This window comes from Hypomesus transpacificus, chromosome 12, assembly GCF_021917145.1.
Source record: "Hypomesus transpacificus isolate Combined female chromosome 12, fHypTra1, whole genome shotgun sequence".
NCBI lineage: Eukaryota > Metazoa > Chordata > Actinopteri > Osmeriformes > Osmeridae > Hypomesus > Hypomesus transpacificus.
In genome coordinates, this window is record NC_061071.1 from 748404 (window position 1) to 768834 (window position 20431).

General features: G+C 40.5%; 2 protein-coding genes across 5 annotated transcripts in view; both read left to right on the plus strand.

Moving 5' to 3' along the window:
- filip1l (filamin A interacting protein 1-like) overlaps nucleotides 1-17135 on the plus strand; it is a 40502-nt gene extending 23367 nt beyond the window's left edge. Inside the window, exons 5-6 of one of the 3 annotated variants that reach the window (XM_047030920.1) lie at nucleotides 10844-13649; nucleotides 16552-17135. In XM_047030920.1, the coding sequence (XP_046886876.1) occupies nucleotides 10844-13649; nucleotides 16552-16749 (3004 nt within the window). In that variant the 3' untranslated portion in view covers nucleotides 16750-17135. Of the gene's footprint in view, nucleotides 1-7039; nucleotides 7211-10843; nucleotides 14097-16551 lie in introns of those variants that run through there. The other 2 variants (XM_047030919.1, XM_047030918.1) reach the window with 2 other exon arrangements.
- Nucleotides 17136-17568: 433 nt separating this feature from the next.
- LOC124474671 lies at nucleotides 17569-20379 on the plus strand. 2 transcript variants are annotated; one of them, XM_047031037.1, is made up of 6 exons: nucleotides 17569-17908; nucleotides 18275-18382; nucleotides 18635-18756; nucleotides 18912-19079; nucleotides 19233-19459; nucleotides 19578-20379. In XM_047031037.1, the coding sequence occupies exons 1-6, from the start codon at nucleotides 17842-17844 to the stop codon at nucleotides 19675-19677; spliced, it is 792 nt and encodes a 263-aa protein (XP_046886993.1). In that variant the 5' UTR covers nucleotides 17569-17841; the 3' UTR covers nucleotides 19678-20379. The 2 variants fall into 2 exon arrangements, with proteins under 2 accessions (XP_046886993.1, XP_046886992.1); XM_047031036.1 differs by having other exon boundaries at nucleotides 18632-18756; nucleotides 19578-20378.
- Nucleotides 20380-20431: the final 52 nt, after the last annotated feature.

Below are 20431 nucleotides of genomic sequence, written 5' to 3' on the forward strand. Positions count from 1 at the left end.
CCCTCGTTCTACTCATCCTTCAAATGACATCATGCAATGAGTTTAGCCAATAGCCATAAAGTTTGAGTCTGCATGGAAGGTAGTGACATAGACAAGCAAGCACATGAGAATTAAATAGTGCTTAAACACTATGGCTGGATCTCTAATTTGAGTTAATTATACCATGACCTCATGTCTAAAGTACACTTTTTTTTAAACAAAGAACATTATGATCTCACGTTTCATGTACCCATATATTACTGACAGTTGATTGCCCCAAAATGACATGAAAAATCTGATATAATTTTAGGGTTCTAGCAATATTGACTAAGATGCTTACTCACAGTAAATAGATAAAACCATATATCTCCAACCCCAATCAAATCGTGAAATTTAGAAATCTTCACAATCTTTACGTGCCCCAAAGGCAACACACTGCTTTCAAATGGAAAAGGGAAAAAGCAATAGAGATGTGTTTTATGTCAGGGAGCATATTTCAAGGTGTCAAAGAATGCAATATAAATGCATCGGAATGATAACAAGGTCGCTTTCCAGACCATTCTCAGATCTCAGACGTTTCCCACTGGCAATATAGAGAGAGTACCCTCCTGTGCTCTACCAAAGGCCCAGAACAAATCCAAACCATCTGTTGTGTCATGTCACTGAGGTGATAACAGCTATGTCCCAGACTATGACATCAGCCACAGAACGGACCTGCAAGAGTCAAGGGAGCGCTCATTAATATCTTAGAGTTGATCCCCTCATGTCAGACAGGCCCTTGACACGGTCAATGATCTCCTACTAGAGTACTTGATCAAGATTATTCATACGTGAACTGTACTGTTGACTATGTCTCAGTCTCTGTAACTCTGAGTATACAGTATGTCTCTCCTTGTAACTCACTTGTTTAAAAAAGCTGCTGACCAAATAGGGAAAGAATCAGAAGGAAATGATGTAATTGCCTAGCTGTAATCTCACCCCCCTACAAACAGATCACAGACATTTATCACAGTCCGACAGACTTGTCCCTTTTTACTGAACACCAGTGAGTGTCAAGCCTGGTTATCAAATCACTATCATTTAAATTCTTAGTTGAATACAAATGCTTACATGTTTATCTGTGGTGTGGAAGGGAGGGTCTGGAGCAATCTGTTGGCTAGCTTCAGTGGAAATGCTGAGTGGACAGGGGAAGTGTATGTGTGTGCGGTGTGTGTGTGTGATGGAAGCAAAGCTGGACAATCCCTGTGTCATTGGGTGGACTGCTCTGTTAAGCTGTCCAAGATTTTGCCACACTTTGATTAAAGATCACATGCTGGCACGGGTGAATCTTCATTGACATGAGAGAAAGAGAGAGAGAGAGAGACAGAGAGAGAGAGAGAGAGAGAGAGAGAGAGAGAGAGAGAGAGAGAGAGAGAGAGAGAGAGAGAGGCTAACTACAATTAGTTTACTGTGTGTCTGTTCCTTCTCCTAATTTAAAACAGGCTGATGTGTTCAGTAGGTAACTAACGATTGAAACATTCAACAAAACCGTCATTGCCGTCTATAATTAGAACTGTTTACAAGGAAAAGACAAAAATGTCCACTTGACTGCCTCAGTTTTGACATAGCTATGTGGTGATGTTGGACGACAAAGGGCTTATTTACTAACAGAGAACCTCCTGCTTGTGAGTTTTTCCCCTAGTGCAATCGCAAAAGAATGAATAGATTGGGAAATCATTTCCTCTGTATATAATAACCCAGCAGTGTTTAGACATATAAGATAATAGCCTTCTATGAGCATCTCTCTCTCTCATCAGGTCTCCATCCTCTCTCTCTCTTTCTTGGAGGGGAATAAATCACTCACAGCAACCTCCATTTTGCTTGCATTAACAAGTGTTGCTTACTGTAGGTTTGTTGGGTAATTGAGGGGGGCGCCAGCCGTGAAGACTTTGAAGTATACAGGTATGCTAATTGCACAAATTTTACCTCAGTATTGTTTCAAGCTGAGACTGGAGGGAACACCAGACGTTTGTACTGCTACTTAGACACACAGTAGGGGTTGAAAAGGGAGTGGCCAGACATTTTAAATGGCGGCTTCATATTCTTGGCATCCTCCAAACAGGCGATGATGTAGCCTGTGATGTTAAGCATGGCGACAGCTGAGTGTATCTAAGGATAAAGCAGGGAGTGTTGGTTCCTTTTATAATAGGTGTTTACACACTCTCTGTTTCCTGTCCACAGACACTAACTGTAAACTAAGCATTGACGCTACAGTGAATGGGCTTGATTGGGTTGTATGGCCAGTGCTGGGACAAGGAGACTTAAGGCTAATAGTGTTTTTATAGGACGTATTATACTGACCTGGAGAACAATTGGCTCACCCTTCAGGTGTCTTAACCAGATTCAAACACTCCCAAAAAACACCTTGGGACTTGGGCTATTTGTAGCAAGTGGTTATTTATCGAGGTTAGCTGGAGCCAGCCTCTGGCTTCTCTGCATTGGGAGCTAACAAGTCGTTTGAAGAGGGAGGCAAGGGGCACAATCCCACACTGTCTGATGTCTAGCTGAGCTCAAGCAAGTGGTTGTGAAAACAATTATTGGAGCATCCTCTGTTGTACCCTGAGGGGCATCAAAGTCCAAACACTCCCAGCAGTAATCATTATCAGCTGTGCCCAGCATCAGACATATATCCTGATGTCTACACACATTATTGACACACACACATACACACACACACACACACACACACACACACACACACACACACACACACACACACACACACACACACAGAGTGACAAAAACAGTTATATGGCTCTGAATTATAGTTTGTCAGGTGACAGCTCACTGACTGTAGCTGTTCATTATGCAACATTGATAAGATTCAGGTTCACATTCTGTTTGAAAGAAAGAGACAAATACTGTATGTATGTATCTGTGTGTGTAGGAAATAGTAAACCTGAACCTTATCAATGTTGCATAATGAACAGCTACAATATCTATATAGATATATACACTCTACAAATATGTATATGTGTATAGAGAGAGAGAGCGAGAAAGGGAGAAATAGAAAGTCAACAGCTGTAAACACAATTAGTGATTGGTACTTGGTAAACACACAGGATATGAGCCAATCAGGATGTCCCCTCTTAAACACAGAGGCCCCTGGTGTGGAGTGAATGACATAAATGAATGACATAAACATTAACTTCAAACGTGTGTGTACATGAATCTCATAAAATTCACTCAGCGGTTGAACTATGTAAATCATGCAGAGGTTTGAGAAAGAGAGAGAGGGAGGAAGGGGGAGCGAGTGAAACATGTGGAGTTGATTATGAGCCAGTGATGTAATGTGTCAGGTGATCAGGTCACAGGCAGCTATGTTGTAGCACTAGTCTCTTCACAAACGTGTGTCTCAGTCTGCAGTCTGAACATTCACTGCAGTCAGGAAGGAGTGTGTGTCTGAGACATCGATAGAGCCATGCACTGCCGCCTCACAGCAAGACAGCTGCATGGGGCACTCCCTATATGGTTGTGTGTGTACCACATCATGCATAAAAAGATGAATCTTCTTCTTCTAGAAGACTATAGTCACTCAGGGTTAGACCAGCTGACTGGGCTTTGCCAGGCCTGACTGTTTGGTTAGACCGATACAATAGTGTAGCCGGTGTTGATCGGTTAAACTCACTCCTCAGGTATGTAGCAGGACAACCGCGCCAGCAAATAGCTAGCTTTTCGTTGGCGTAGCTGGTAGTGGTCGCATGGGAGGTCAGAGGTGGCGGGTTCTATCCCTGTGAGGGGCGAACATCGATCGGAGTGTACCTCTGATGGAGCAAGGCCACGTCTGTTACAATACCTCAATAAGGTTTTGTAGGGAAACAGAAAGGATATGGTTAGTTTTCTTCTCCACAACACGGTTCCAAACTTGTGACTAGTTGTGTCTACAAAACACTTCACATTTTGTACTGACGCATACAGTGCCCTCCAAAAGTATTGGAACAGTGAGGCCAATTCCTTTATTTTTGCTGTAGACTGAAAACATTTGGGCTTGACATCAAACGATGAATGTGAAACCAGAGATCAACGTTTCAGCTTTTATTTCCAGGTATTTACATCAGGATCTGATGCACAAATTAGAAAATATCACCTTTTTGTTCGAACCCACCCATTTGTCACGTGAGCAAAAGTATTGGAACATGTGACTGACAGGTGTGTTTTGTTGCCCAGGTGTGTCCTATTACATACATTATTCAATCAATAAATACCACTGAATGTCTACACTCAGGTTCAGATTGGGTAAGATAGGTTTTGTCTATGCAGACTGTATTCAGAGGTGAAAACAACATGAAAACCAGAGCGCTGTCTTTGGGTGAAAAACAAGCAATTGTGAGTCTTAGAGAAGATGGAAAATCAATCAGAGCCATTGCAGAAACATTGGCCATAGCCAGTACAACCATTTGGAATGTCCTGAAGAAGAAGAAAACTACTGGTGTACTAAGTAACAGACGTCGAACAGGTAGACCAAGGAAAACATCAGCAGTTGATGACAGAAACATTGTGAGAGCTGTAAAGAAAGACCCTAAAACAACTGTTAGTGAGATCAGCAACAACCTCCAGATGGCAGGAGTGAAGGTATCACTATCTACTGTTCGCAGAAGACTTCATGAACAAAAGTACAAGGGCTACACCAGAAGATGCAAACCACTCATTAGCAAGAAGAATAGGAAGGCCAGGCTGGAATTTGCCAAAAAGTACAGAGATGAACCTCAAAAATTCTGGGACAAAGTTTTATGGACTGATGAGACAAAGATTAACTTTTACCAAAGTGATGGAAAGGCTAAAGTTTGGAGAAAGAAAGGAACTGCTCATGATCCCAAACACACAAGCTCATCTGTGAAACACGGTGGAGGTAATGTCATGGCTTGGGCTTGCATGGCTTCTTCTGGGACGGGCTCATTAATCTTCATTGAGGATGTAACACATGATGGCAGCAGCAAAATGAACTCGGAAGTCTACAGAAACATTTTGTCTGCCAATTTAAGGAAAGATGCAACCAAACTGATTGGCAGAGCCTTCATCATGCAGCAAGATAACGACCCAAAACACACTGCCAAAACAACAAAGGAGTTCATCAGGGGCAAGAAATGGAAGGTATTAGACTGGCCAAGTCAATCTCCAGACTTAAACCCTATAGAGCATGCATTTTACCTGCTTAAGAGGAGACTGAAGGGAGGAACCCCACAAAACAAACAACAACTGAAAGAGGCTGCAGTGAAAGCCTGGGAAAGCATCAAAAAGGAAGAATGCAAAAGTTTGGTGACGTCAATGGGTCACAGACTTGCTGCAGTTATTGAAAGCAAAGGATTTGCAACTAAATATTAAGTCTTATTCACTTAAATATGTTTTAAGTATATCTGTTCCAATACTTTTGATCACATGACAAATGGGTGGATTCAAACAAAATGTGATATTTTCTTAGTTGTGCATCAGATCCTGATGTAAATACCTGGAAATAAAAGCTGAAACGTTGATCTCTGGTCTCACGTTCATTATTTGATGTCAAGCCCAAATGTTTTCAGTCTACAGCAAAAATAAAGGAATTCGCCTCACTGTTCCAATACTTTTGGAGGGCACTGTATATGACACTGGATCATGAGGTTTAGGAGCAATTGCTCCAGCATGAGGTGGCCAAAAACTGTTCTGGGGAAAACACACAAGTTATTTAAACAGGCAATTCAATCCTCACACTTAACATTTCTCGTCACTGTGTCAGAGGAAGAGCTTGCACCAGAACGTTGCATAACACAGCTTCATTTTGCCATTATTTGCCATTTGGAAGATGTTCACAAAGCTAACTTGTTTGTTTGGCCAACTGTTACAGAGAAATCTGAACATCTGGCTTGTTGAGCCCCAAAGCCTTTGGAAATGTCCAAATTCGGTAACTAGGCATATCTATTTTGGGTCTCTATTTAGAGGTGTGTGTTTGTTCCAACAAACTATTTATTTTGGGGTAAACAAGTAAGGAGCTGAAACATACGTTCGGCAATCTATTAGAAAATAGTATGTGACAATCAAGTCTTTTAAAAGTCTTTCAAAAGACAGCAGCATTACATACTATAGGATAAATAACCTTACTTGCCATAAGGCTTTCTTATTTTAGTGTGGTGACTGACATCTATTTGTTCTGGACAACAGAACAAAATGATGTTGGATGTTCTCAGAGACATCTCTATTTCCTTCTTTTTGGCAACCCTCCCTACATTGATTTGGCAGCAGACTCCAGGCCATTGTACAAACTGTGACATATCAAGTGATTTAAAACTTTCCAGACAGAACATGTCTCTATGTTTCCTTGGTTCACCCTAATGAACATGACTGATGCCCCAGTAAATCCGTTCGGATGCTGAGTTCTCTCTGCTGTTCAAGCAAACAGTAGATTTTCTTCCAATGAACAATAGGAGCTTTTCAAACAGGAAGACGGAAGAAGGAATGTGATCATGTTTATCACTATCACTATTACATAAAATCAACTGAACCTATTGTTTCAAATTGTAATTATTTGAAAACATAATGTGAACATAAGTTAAGTCTAAATAAGTTCATATGTAATAATTTTAGTGTGGATGTATTGATTTGGATACTTCGATTAATTACCAAGGCACAGTATGGAACATACTGTTGTTTATTATTCTGTACTATGGTGTCCAACACAATTTACATTTATTTATCAAAATACATACATAATCCACCCACAGATTGTCTTACTAAGGGGTCTTTTACGGACAAATTTCTTGACAGAATGAATGACCTTTCCTGAGGAAAGCCAGAAGGAAATGCTGTAGCCTAAACCACTTGTCTCTCCTCACTCTCTGGTTTCTTCTTCTCTTAAGCACTGACAGAGAGAACAGATATTGCAGATGTTACACACATCACACTTTTCTTTCCTTGTTTTTAAGACAAACACACTCTTTACGTTGGTTGACACTCTCTCTCCATGTCTCTCTCACACACACACACGCACGCACACACACACACCGACGAGCACACCCCCATTGAGAGCCAGTAGAGCATAAAGCTCCATATAAGGACATGGTGATGATGTAATACTTATGGGCAGGGAGCATGCAGTGAGCACATCTCTTATTGTTTGGTTTCCTTGCTGGAATGTCCACACCACAGTCGATGAGAGAGTTGAGAGTACAGCCAAGGATTGAGCTTCAATCAGTGAGAGTTGGATAGACGTATGGCACAGGTAAGAGGCAAAGCACTGAAAGTTTGGGTTCTCTGTACAGGTTTTGAAACTTTTAAAACTGTGGTCATTCTTTACATGTAAATCTTGAGCTGTAAGTGAGTGCTGTGATAACTTTCTAGATTGAAAGATTGTGGGGTTTCTAAATAAATTTAGAAGTAGCTTTGTCCAAAAGTAGGTAAAAAACGTTCTAAAAATATTTAGCAAGCAGATAATTACTCCTAATGTACCACTTTAAATAGCATTATGATTAAAATATATATTTTCTATGTAATTCACAAATTGTATTTTGGTATATATTATTTGCCTATTCTATTTATCTTATTGATACAACATTGCTGTTGAGACACCTGTACCTTACTTGTTCTTAAACACTTGTTAAGCAATTACTATACTATGAAGTCCCTCTTAATAAGTGTCCCAAGATACTGTCTATGTAAGTTAAAACATGTTTCTCAGGCAAGATCCTTTGAACCGTTTTTTTAAATATTTTTGTTGTTGTTGTTGTTACTTTTTCAAATATATTAACTTCAAGAGAGGGCTAGATGACTGAAATAATGAAAAAGGATGATTTTTGGGAAGATCTGTTGCAGATTTGAAGGATACAGTACATACGGCTTTACTTAAATTTACAAATGATACAATCTTTCATTTGTCTGCAGTAGATTTATGTCTTAACTAGAGTCAAATTAGTCTGGTTTGTTTCTCATGTTTAAATTTTGACTGTAGTTTACCGTAGAGAACTGTCAGGGCTGCTGACAGATTGCCATCTACTGGCCCAACGCAAACTCATTCAATGTGCTTTAAAGGACACCTACCAATTCACTAACAAATCTATCTTGACATGAATACATGGCATTTACATGAATCCCTCTACATAGCCCGATTTAATCAGTTATAGGAAATTAAATTAGACACAGACATGGCCAAAATACTCAATACACATGCCCAAACTTAAGTCTACTGCCAACATTAAATTGGCAGAAAATTGGAGCCTGAGTTTCTTAGATCATTGTTTCTCATGTATATGCGAGGGAATATCTTTTGTTAGTCAGTGATGATGCACTAATTCCTGAATGTAATTTTTACCATAAGCATATTTTAATTCATATTTTTACACTGCTTTCAGACCTCCTCTCACTCTTTATAATTCACAATTCACATTTCTTGTGAATTGTTTCAGTAAGTCAGTTATTTAACATTCAGGTTGCTGACATCCTGTGTGTTGGTGAGCTTAGGTATCATATCAAAAGGGTATGCATGGGTTGAATCACCATCTGTTCCCTACCCACACCCCACAACATTATTACTGCTTACTGTGCAGTCTGTACAACTTTCCATGACATATTTACTACTTTTGGGAGTGCACCATTTTTGAGCAACTAAAATGTGCTTGTGAAAAAGAACTGTGACGATGTAAGTAATATAGTTAAGATTTAGATGTAAAGTACCATGCAATTAACAGTCAAGTAAAATATGAGTTAAATCTGAGTAATAATATGAGTGACATGAGTTATACTGATATATGGGTATACTGAGGAGGATTTTAACCACATTTTTAGTTATACACTACAAAAGATGACATGCTGTTGGATTTCTGAACCATTCTTATAGCATCTTAATTTCTCGGGGTAGTGTATTTACAAGTGTTTTATAGAATTGTATTTAATTAATACATTTTAAAGAGGATTACTAAGACCATGGGACATAGTCAAATTACATTCCTATAGAACAAAAAATGTTCTTGGGTCAAGTGATTAATTTAGTGTAATATCCTACCTTGATAAATTTCATGTAACACATGACAGACAATACACAGTGCATTTCTCAGTCTTGGATAGCCTATAGGTCTACAAGTTATGTTAAGCATGAATTTTTCCGACTGGAGGAAATACGTTGACTGGCTGGCCAGTCTGAAGTCCAATCCAGGGACTCATTACATCACTGAATAAACAGTGGTGAGAGTAAAGTGATAAGGGTCAATTTAGATTACAATAAGGCATTAGAGAGAGCTTTACTCATGGTCTCTCTTTGCCAAGGATTGTATGCTCAACTAACCTGACTTCAGAAGAAAGTCTTCCTATTGAAAAATAAGGGAACTATTAAATCTTCCTGTTTTAGGTATATGAATTAGATGGGACCAGATGTTACATAAGTTTTAATCACTTGAGCCATTATTAACAGCCACAAAAAACAGTGAAATACAGATGATAAACCTAAAATCAGCTTTGATCAGATCTTTCCCTGCCACACTGGAACATGTGGAATACATTCAATCATTTACTTTTGCCTTCCCCCCCTGCTCCTTCCATCCCCGGCAGCCCAACACACGGGGGTGACACATAGTAGGTTGGGTGAGAGGGGGACCCGCCCTGCCTTGATGACATCATGATTCGACACTGGAGGCTTCGTGGAGTCACTGAGGGGGCTCTGCCCAGCTACGCCGCAATTGACTCTGGAAAGGGGGGGGGGGGGGGGTTGATTCCTCTCTGTATATAAAGTAGTGGTACTGGTGGTGAGGGAGTTCGAGGTGGGAGGGGTAGAGGAACTCCTTAATTAAGGGATTGTTCCATGCCAGTGCGACATCTGTGGAGCACGCTGGCAGCTGCGCACACACAAGTCATAACATCCCCTCCAACACTGCTGGCATTTGGCCTGGTGTTGTACTGCATGCCAGCCACCATGGCCATGACTTCCCCCATATACTCCCAGTAATGTACGATACAATGTATGTCTTTGACGCAAATAAACTGGGTAAAAAAAAGACAGAAACACAACTACAGGCCCACAACACGATACATTTTACCACTACCCACCAAATTGGTTGTTAAACTAATGTTCTGAGCACAGAGAAGTAGTCTCTTGAGGCAAGTCTAAAGCTTTAACTCGACTCGACTTTAAAATTTGGGTCAGTGCAAACAATCAGCACTCCAGATCTGTTTAGTTGGAAAGAGAGATCAGAACAGACAGTTCAAAAATTATGTAGAGGGTGCTCTTCCTGAGTGATTTTCAAAGCTCTTTATTCACTTTATCATACATGTTTGGAAAGACAAATGTAAAGTAAATCCCTAAGTGTTTTGGTTTTCTTTGGTGAGTCCTGGTTATCGGTTATGATTACATAGATCTATTTAGGAGTTTAATAAAACATTTGTGAAGGAATTGGCATTAGGGGAAATAAAAACTTGCCCTGAATGTATTTTCGGCAATGGGCCTGGGATAGTTAAACACAGGGGAATTTATGATCTGTGAAAGTTTCCATGACATTAAGTTTCAAACTCTTACATGCTTACGGTATTTTCAATGGTTGGATAAAATTGGCTCTCATGAGTGTTTGAGTGTTTATTGTGTGCCTTTATTGGGACTAAGACAGGTGTATGGGTCCAAAATGCAAGTGAAGGTTTACAATATATCAAGTCTATATGGTTTTCAAACTATTGATTCATCATTACCATTCAGCCATAGCTCTGCTGTCCATTGTTTAAATACAAATGTGGATTTGTATTTATGACATTGTATCCAAATTCCCTTCTATCAATAAATATGTTAAACACATTTTTTGCATTTATATCTGACTTAATACTGTTGTAGAGAAGTTCATTCTTTATCTTAACTTTCTCTTGTGTTTTGTTTTTCCAGACTGAAGCTACTAATTGACCAGGAGAAGGCTTATCAGATAAGAAAGGAAGAAGAGAGCAACAAGAAGGTCAGCAGCCTGAAGGAAGAGTTGACCAAACTGAAGTCATTTGCGTTGATGGTTGTGGATGAGCAGCAGCGTCTTACAGAACAACTAACTCAGCAGACAACTAAGGTCCAGGAGCTAACCACCACAACTTCCCAAGCTCAGGAAGAGGTGAGCTCTGCTAATGTCAGACTGCAGGAGGAGGAGAACAAAGTATTTCGCTTAGAGACAGAGCTACGCGACCAAGCCAGTCGCCACCACCAGGAACAGGAAGCCATGACTGCCAAACTGACCAATGAGGATGCTCAGAGCCGGCAGCTCCGACAGAAGCTGTCCACACTCAGCAGGCAGCTGGACGAGTTAGAGGAGACCAACAAGACTCTGCGAAGGTCTGAGGATGAGCTCCAGGAGCTGAGGGACAAAATCAGTCGTGGGGAGTGCGGCAACTCCAGCCTCATGTCTGAGGTGGAGGAGTTACAGAAAAGGGTCCTGGAGATGGAGGGGAAGGATGAGGAGTTGATCAGGATGGAGGATCAGTGCAGAGACCTCAACAAGAAACTGGAGAAGGAAAGCAGTCAGAGTAGAAGCCTAAAAGCAGAGGTGGACAAGCTCAACCAGAGGATTATGGATCTGGAAAAACTAGAGGACGCGTTTGGCAAAAGCAAACAAGAGTGCTGTTCGCTGAAGTGTAATCTGGATAAGGAGAAGACCGTGTCCAAGCTTCTGTCCAGTGAGCTTGATGCCCTGAAAGTAAAAGTCAAAGAACTGGAGTCTGTTGAGAGTCAGCTGGAGAAGACAGAACTTACTCTGAAGGAAGATCTCACCAAATTGAAGACACTGACTGTTATGCTTGTGGATGAGAGAAAGACCATGACTGAGAAGCTCAAACAGATGGAGGATAAGGTCCACAACAGCACAGGCAAACTGCAAGCCGAGCAGGACAAAGTTACCACCGTCACAGAAAAACTAATTGAAGAGAGCAAGAAAGCACTGAGGTCAAAGGCTGATCTGGAAGAGAGAATGTGCAGTGCCACCAAGGACAGAGATGAACTCCAGGCTCAACTCAAAGCCGAGGAGGAAAAGAGCAATGATCTGCAGTCCAAAGTCAGCATGATGAAAAAGAGGCTGCAATCACTGGAGGCGGTGGAAAGGGAATTCTTAAGGAGTAAGGCTAAAGAAGAACAAATCAAGGCACCAACTGCCAATCGTTTTCAACAAGAGGACAACAAAGTCAAGGACTTAACACAGGAAGTCGAACGACTGAGACGCAAATTAAAAGACATGAAGGTGGTGGAGGATGACCTGTTGAAGACAGAGGACGAGTTTGAATCCCTGGAAAAGAGATACTCTAATGAACACGAGAGAGCCATGTCCTTGATGGAGGAGTTGGAAATATCCAGGAATGAACTCTCAAAGTACCAACTGGCAGAAAAGAAAGAATCCAACCAAGAGCATGTCCTATACAAGCGTCTGAAAGAAGAGGAAGCAAAATCTAGTCATCTTACCAGAGAAGTGGCAGCCCTAAAAGAGAAAATCCATGAATACATGGGAACAGAGGAATCCATCTGTCACATGAAAAATGATCACTCGACTTTGCAGAGGAAACTCACCCAGCAAGAGGTTCGGAACAAGGAATTAGCTCGAGAGATGGAGACCCTCACTAGAGAGCTGGAGAGATACAGACGGTTCAGCAAGAGTCTTCGTCCTGGCATGAATGGGCGGCGCTTCTCTGACCTGCATATGTCTACGAAGGAAGTCCAGACTGACCCAGCTGACCATCTGCCAGCCAACTCCAAGAGCGTCGCACCACTGGAACGTGCTGTGGTGAATGGAAAACTGTACGAGGAGAGTGATCCAGAGGAAGATCCAAATTACAATAACGAACTTCCCCTCACAAAGTGTAACCCGTCCCTCATCAACAATGTCAATAACCTGAACAACAACATGAGAAGAGCCAGAGTCCCTTTACTTAAGAGCAAAGAGAGCCCCCAACTGGTCAATGGCAAAGTGCAACCCAGACTGAATGGAAACCATGTTCAGCAAGATTTGGTTTTGACACACAGTCCTGGGCAGCCATTGCACATCAAGGTGACTCCAGATCATGGCCACAACACAGCCATGCTTGAGATCACCAGTCCCACTACAGAAAACACCCAATCATTCACCAGCACTGCAGTCATACCCACAAGTGGAGGTCCGCCTAAACCGAGAATCACCATTATACAGAATGCATCCATTTCTCCACCAGCAAAATCTAAAGGTTCGCCGTCATCATCTGAGGGCATCTGCACTCCGGACAGGGCTGTGTCACCTTTCACTATGGCTGCCTATTCAAGGGCCATGACTCCAGACTCTTCTGGCTCTGTGACTCCGGACCGAGCGATGTCACCCATCCAGATTGTGTCCGTCACTACCGGCACCCCTGACCGATCCTTGTCAACTGAGCCGGTAGAGGTTGTTGGGGGTCATGCCGTGTTTCGGGTGACACCAGAGAGGCAGAGCAGCTGGCAGGTTCAGAGGTCAAACAGCACAGGCCCGAAGGTCATCACAACAGAAGACAACAAAATTCACATACATTTAGGAAGCCCCTTCATTCAGAGTATCAACAGTCCATCCCAGCCTGTCAGTCCTTGCTATACACCTGGGCAGGAGCCAAGAACTCCACTGTCCAATGGCACACCTACAAAAAGCAACAGCAAAATCACTAGTAGTATCACTATAAAACCCACCTCCAACCCAATCCAAAGACCTTCACATATTACAGTAAGTAATGCATATAACTGATACCTTACTGCCCCCCACCCCCAAAACAAATCCCATCATACCCACCACCAACACTCATCGACCCATCCACCTTTTTAGTTTGATGTTGTTTTGAACCTGATCCATTTTTTAATTTCTCCATTCTATCAGTCGTAGTTGTAAATGTGTTTGGTTCTATTTGGTTTGTTAGTTTGTTTGATTCTGTTTGGAAAGATGTTTGCATGCATGAAGTCTTATTTCATCCCGTAAAAATTAACACTTTGAAAGCACTAGAAACTTAAGTTTAACTCTTGTGTGCACTTACTGTATTCACTCAATGGTGAATTGCCATGTAACAAGACTATTCACGGATGTACCCTTTTAATTCTGTTTATACTTCATATTACACAACTTGCATTTGTCAAAGTTTATTTCTTTTCTAAAATTAAAGTGTGCCAAAAATTGTCATATGTTTTAGTTTTTTCATCCATGCCTGCATATCTTATTTACTCACTCAAAATTGTGCAAAACAACGCATGATGAATGATGGAGTTTAAAGATAATGATCTGGTTTACAGAACCAGAATAAAATCTATATTCAGATTGGATTTTATTGCAAGCAATGCATGTACATTTTTATTGAAATGTTGAAATGGTATTGTGCCAATGAAAGCTAAGACAAAGTGACAGTCAATAGTTCATTTCATTACATTTTTTTAAGTATCTGAACCAGACAGGATCCTGGAGGAACCCCCATGTTCACAACGTGAAGCGTTTACATAAAAAGACTAGGAAAGAAAAAAAGGGATTCTGACATGTGTTTGCTTGGTTGGGTTAAATTCATAGGCTGATGTCATAGTTACTCCCACCATCCAAAACACAGAAACCCAGTTATTGAGAGTAAAGACTAGCATGAGTGAATCTGAAGTCCTATTTAATGATACAATGGAAAGTTCGCTTGGTTCTGACATATTTTAACTGTAAGTCTTCCATAAGTGTACTTGATGGCTTTTCCAAAATTTTCCAGAAAAGGCTTACTTATTTTTCAGATTTTTCTAATTATTCAATAATTTGATTGCAGAGGGTTGAAGTCAAAGCAATTCAGCACACGACACTGCTTCAACATTTCACATATTTGAACTTGTTGTTTTTTGCGTATTTGAGGCCATTGAACCTTTACTCAGAAAAATTGGTTATACAACACACATACGGGTGTACCTCACATCTTGGATAGATGATAGGCTCACTGTATGTTAAAGTATGTATGTATCACTATATGCTAGCTTGATGTTGCATGCATACTGGACACGGGCAATTTGCAACTCAGCAAAGTGCAAGGAAAATCATTAGAATCCTTAAGCTTCCGCTGTTGGTATTCATGAGATCAGAGACAGAATTTAAATTGCACTGCATTGGCTCATACACACATAGGCACACAAAACGACCAAGTCCAAGAATAAGTTGCCTGCCAAACAAGTTGCTATTCATTCATGGGGATTGGAACAGCTGTGAGTAAAAAAAGACATTGTTCTTTGTCCTTGAACATCCCCAAATGCCTCATTTATGATCACTGTAGGCTGACTTCTACTGAAAAAGGCAACAATGGAGATGTAGTTAAAATAATACAATATTGTACTCAAATCAAACCAAACTATTTAGGCTAAATCACCTTCTACTTCTTCGGGGGACCAATTTCCAGGGTCAGTTTTCGAAACTTAACCCTTATCAAAGCAACCCGGGTGATGTACACACCTCAACATACAGAAGTGTTTTACATAATAAGAAAACAGCAAACCAGTCAAGTGACATGGCCAATTTTAAACAAAGTTCCATGTTAAAAAGATAGTATCCTGGGAAGTTTGACTTGAGTTCAAAGTGCCTCTTTACCACTCCAATCCAAGGGCCCCCAAACAAATCCTGTGTTTGGTTGCCATGGTGAGAGCTGTGCCAGTATTGCAGAACACATGCTGGTCCCTGGCATAAGAAGTGCAAACCCTGACTCTATCCTCCTCCTGGGATTCAATAAGAGACATTTAATTATGGGTCACCAGTGTAACATCAACATCACGGCCTCCTTGACATGACCTCTGTAGAGATTTCTTGGTCAACTGCCTTTACTAAAGGGATTAGGCTCTGCCCAAAACCATGTTTCAGATGTATGACCCCATTAGGTTCACAGTACTGTCCATCGTACAAATAATGATTTTCATCCTCATAAGCAACCACACCAAACTGACCTTATCCTTGAATTCTTCAACAGCTTAGATGTTACCGCATAGGTGTGGGATTCACAAAGGAGATCTTTGATGAATAGTGATCAATTGTTCCTAAAGACCACAAAACATACAAGCACATATTCTCAGAGCAATGATGACTAGTATGTGAATTCACCATGTGGCAACACTGAGAAATATATCTATTTACATTTTAAGAATTTTGCAGATACCAACATTACATTATACGACAGTTAAGGAGCTGATTCTCCAGGAAACAGAAAAGCAATCCAAACAATGTTAATGGTTTGACACCACATCACAGAAACATCCAAATATACACTAACTCCGTGTTGTCTTTTTAGATCCCCTCTTACTCTTATTGCTATTGTTTGGTGAAACTCATTCCATTGACTTTGAGTTTAGATAACCAGACCAAAAGCACAGATTATATTATATGTATTCTCACTATACATTATGTCCGCTTAATAATTACATGAAAACTCGGTGTCATTTTGGAAACACAGCAGAGGCACTCAAAAACATATAATTTGGCACCATCTAGTGGTCAAAGGTATTTTAGGTGAGAATTTGGATGTTTGTACCGTTGGTTTTGAATGGTTTGGGACCTGCATAATTCAGAAATAGTTGAATCAGAGAGTAAACTACATATTTGTTGTGAACTTTTTTATTTCTATCTCTTCTCACAGATACCTATAGAAGCATTCCGACGTCCAGGCCCAACAAGGATCCCTAAACCCAAAAGCTACAGTATGCCTAAAGGGACAAACAGTGTGGTCAATCCAGGTCAGAGCAAAGGCCTGCCTCTTCCTCTGGCCACAGGGAAAGACCAACACACAAGTCCAGCAAACAACCTCAATATGATCAACCGCCCCACAAAAATATGACATTTCTGATTCTGGTTCCATCTAAATGTATTTTGAAAGGGTGTCTTGACAACCTTTTAATACATTGGCTATCCTACCTGTGCAACAACACTAAAGCTGGCAAGGAACTTTATTTTCTGGTGTGCACAGACACAGTTCTACTTACCGTTGTGTGAACACTAACCCATATATGACAAAGAAAATATATTTTCACACTGATCTGATGATGTAGACCTGTTACTGCAAATTGCAGATCAAATACTGTGACATTATACTAGTGTAAGTAGATAATAAATAATAATAATGTTCTTATTGTATCGTTTTTGATGTTATCTGATGTGCATCCTGTAGTACAGATATGTCCCAAGTTCATGGCAAAAGAGTCATTCACTGGCAATAATGTACATAAAGATGTATGATTGGTTATTGATGTATTATGAGTGTAATCTTCTCAGAGATGGTCTATACAGTGTAATAGTTACATATGGTTATCTTGATATGGTTAACAATAAAGATTTTTATACCTTCTTTTTGTTTTCCTATTGTTGACTGACTTATTATCTAATCATGTAGCCTAGGAGTATTATGCTGGAAACGAACACGTTGCTTATTTTTATATATTTTATTGAGTAATGTCTTTCCTTATAGATTGCACAGATAACATTTTAGGAAATCAACAGTAAGCTTCTTTTTTTCACGTTTCCTCTGTTTCCTTTATGTTCATCGCCTTAACATTTTGCGCCTGGCCGACGTTGACCAATTGGTGGTTGAAGCCAAATTAAACCACGCCCGCGCGGCAAATTCTTGTTCATGCAAGTTGCGCCTCTTCTTCATTTGAGTTTAGCATACGCGGGAAGAGTACTTTTCTGATTTGCTTACCTTAGTTAGATATGTAGTTTGTATAGCAGACTATCAACAGTTAGTTTAGGACTGTCAATGCACTTTTAATAATTTACGTGTTTATATTTTTATAAACATTTACCGTTACACCGAGGGTCTCTGTTTCATTTTACCAGGATAGTTAGCTACCGAACTAGTTTTCGAAGGCTAACAGAAACTTTGGGTCAAGGGCAAATAAATAGTGTATATTTTTTTTTAAATAAGTATTGTACAATGGCAGCTATATGTCAGCCCAGACGTGCCTTGATGGAAATTTGTCCCCCACAGCCCAAAATTGCAGGTATGTGACACTACTTTGCTAACTACTAACCACAGCTTGATGTCTAGCTTCCTAAACTAGAGATTGCTAGCTAGCTGACAACACATTCTTATATATTTGTAAAGAAAGTGTTGATGTTCCACGCGCCAACTCCATATAGCTAACCTACGTCTCATTGGCACGCGCGCAATCATAGACAATCACACTGTTCTCCAAGCAGATGGCTGGCTAGCAAGCATCTGTAGCTAACGCTAGCTAACTTGATAAACCACGCTTTGGTGTTCTTTATTGATTGCATAGCGAACCCATCCTGATAAATATGGCGTTGTCATTAACCAATCTTGTAACATGCAAAGTTAAAGTTTACGTTTTGTCGATGTATTGTAGCCCGGATACGAAGGTCCTACATGGAGATTCTGAGTTCCCGATTGGACCCGTTGTCTGCCACAACCAGAAGTAGGAACCTCAACATCAGTTCCAGGCGTGGGCAGTCGTGTAAGTTCCACCTCCAGTTTTCAGTCAGGATTCACATTATTGATTGGACACACTGTAACACAACCATGTATAAGTTTGCTTCAAGTTTTTCCCTTCAAAATCAGGACCAGTGGGGTCTATTCTGTACCTTGTGTGCCAACATCTTGAATATCCACCCTAATATATTACTTGGCAACTACATGTTAGAAATAAATGAATAAAAAGAACTCAAAGAAGTTGCCTGTGATTCATTTAACTCATTTTGCACAGTAGATACAACCCTCATCAGACCACTCAGTCTCCATGATGACCACAGTGACAAGATGGAGGACAATCAGGCTCTTCTCTCAAAGCAGCAGCTGGTGCAGCACATCAAATCCCTTATCACTAAACAGGTGAAGATAATGATGCTACCGTCTCCTTTCATCTGATTGAACTCACAATGAGTTACTACTTAAATTAACAGATGTGTGACATTCAATTGTTGGAGGTATAGTGTTCAAATGCTTTTCAAACTATTCTCAAATATCTACATTTGTCTGTGTATCAGTCACAGAGACAGCACGCCCAGACACCAACCTCAGACTTGAAACTCTTACAAGAGGACCTTCACCTAAAGAAGGCCAACGTCTACAGGTCAATACCATACTCACGGCTGGAGTCAAACAGAGATGCACACTGCTACAGAAAGGCCTTCCCACACTTGGTGGCATTTAAGGTGAGTGAAGGTTGTTCATCGGAGACAACGCTGTACAGTCTATTTTGCCTAATACTCCTTCTGTAATAGATATTATCTTTGCTTTCTTCATGTCTTTCATGTCTTTCTTAAGATTGATCCACGAGAATGTCTAATTAATGTTTCTGTTCTAAGGTTTCATGCCAGGAAGGTGGAAGAGCACTGCTGCAGAGGGAGGACTGGGACTCGGTCCTAGAGCATGCCCTGGTGGGGTGGCGCTACACGAGCGAGTTGCCCCAGTGGGACACCAGCAGCCACAACACAGTGAGGGAGCAGTGTTTCAGCGTGTTGGCTGCACACTGCCTCACTGCTCTCCAGCACCAGCCCCCTCTGCTGAGTAGAGCCACAGAGCTCCTTAGACGGTAAACTGGCTAGTCTGACTTAAAGGAAAATATAACTGTGGAATATACCAAGATATAGGCTACAAGCAATGCAAGTTTGACATGCTCATGAAACATTCTTTTTTTTCTTGATTTCTAGGTTTAAGATGGCACAAGTGCACAGCTCCATAATTGTGCCCTGCATTCAGGAGTTGCAGAGGATCCTAAGGCAAGCTCAGGACTCTGCCACAAACCATTGAAGTGTATCACAACAACTAACGATTGCTGCCAACATTCACATGTGCCTTCAAGTCTGCATGGTTTTGTATTGACCAGGGAGGCCTATGAAATGAACAGATGTTGCCATGCCAGTGAAAAGTTGTCACTCAATGAACAATAGTTTTTGTGCGTTGACCCAGATGTGGCCCTCATTGTACTGTCTGTTCTGGTTAGGTTACTTGTACTTAGCAGTACCTCCAAAGTGTATTCATGTTAAAGCTTTTATAAATGTGGGTTGGGTGTTAAACAAATTCAACACAGGAGACGGCTTTGATTAATTTATAATGAGAAGATCTTGAGAATTTGAGATTGATAATATTTTCATATGAAATCAGTTTTGGACCCTTCAACCAACCATTGAAACAATGACTATTTTCATTATAAGAAAATGGTGGAATAGCCTTAACTTTTTGTGTTACCTTAATAAGGACAATGTCTTTGCTGAAAGCCACAATACTTGAAACTTCCTTAACCTTGGCTGAATGACTTGGCTGAACCTGTTTTAATGACTTTGTTGAAATAATGTTGTCTGAACCATCATTGTTTGCACTGTTCCAACGTCCTGGAAACTTGATATTTTTGCTGAAAGTAGCTAATTTAAATAAATGTTTAGCTGTTAAATTGAACATATTTAGTTGATTCAGTTTGACTTTATAATGCACTCATGAATTTATAAACGTCATCATAGAACCTCTACTGCCTCTGGTGATTAGGTGTAGTGGGCCAGCATACTAA

Coding starts and splice junctions, on each gene's coding strand:
- LOC124474671 (XM_047031036.1), top strand. CDS start 17,842: ATGGCAGCTATATGTCAGCCCAGACGTGCCTTGATGGAAATTTGTCCC. Junction 18,757..18,911: donor AATCCCTTATCACTAAACAG/GTGAAGATAATG, acceptor TCTGTGTATCAG/TCACAGAGACAGCACGCCCA. Junction 19,080..19,232: donor CACACTTGGTGGCATTTAAG/GTGAGTGAAGGT, acceptor TTCTGTTCTAAG/GTTTCATGCCAGGAAGGTGG.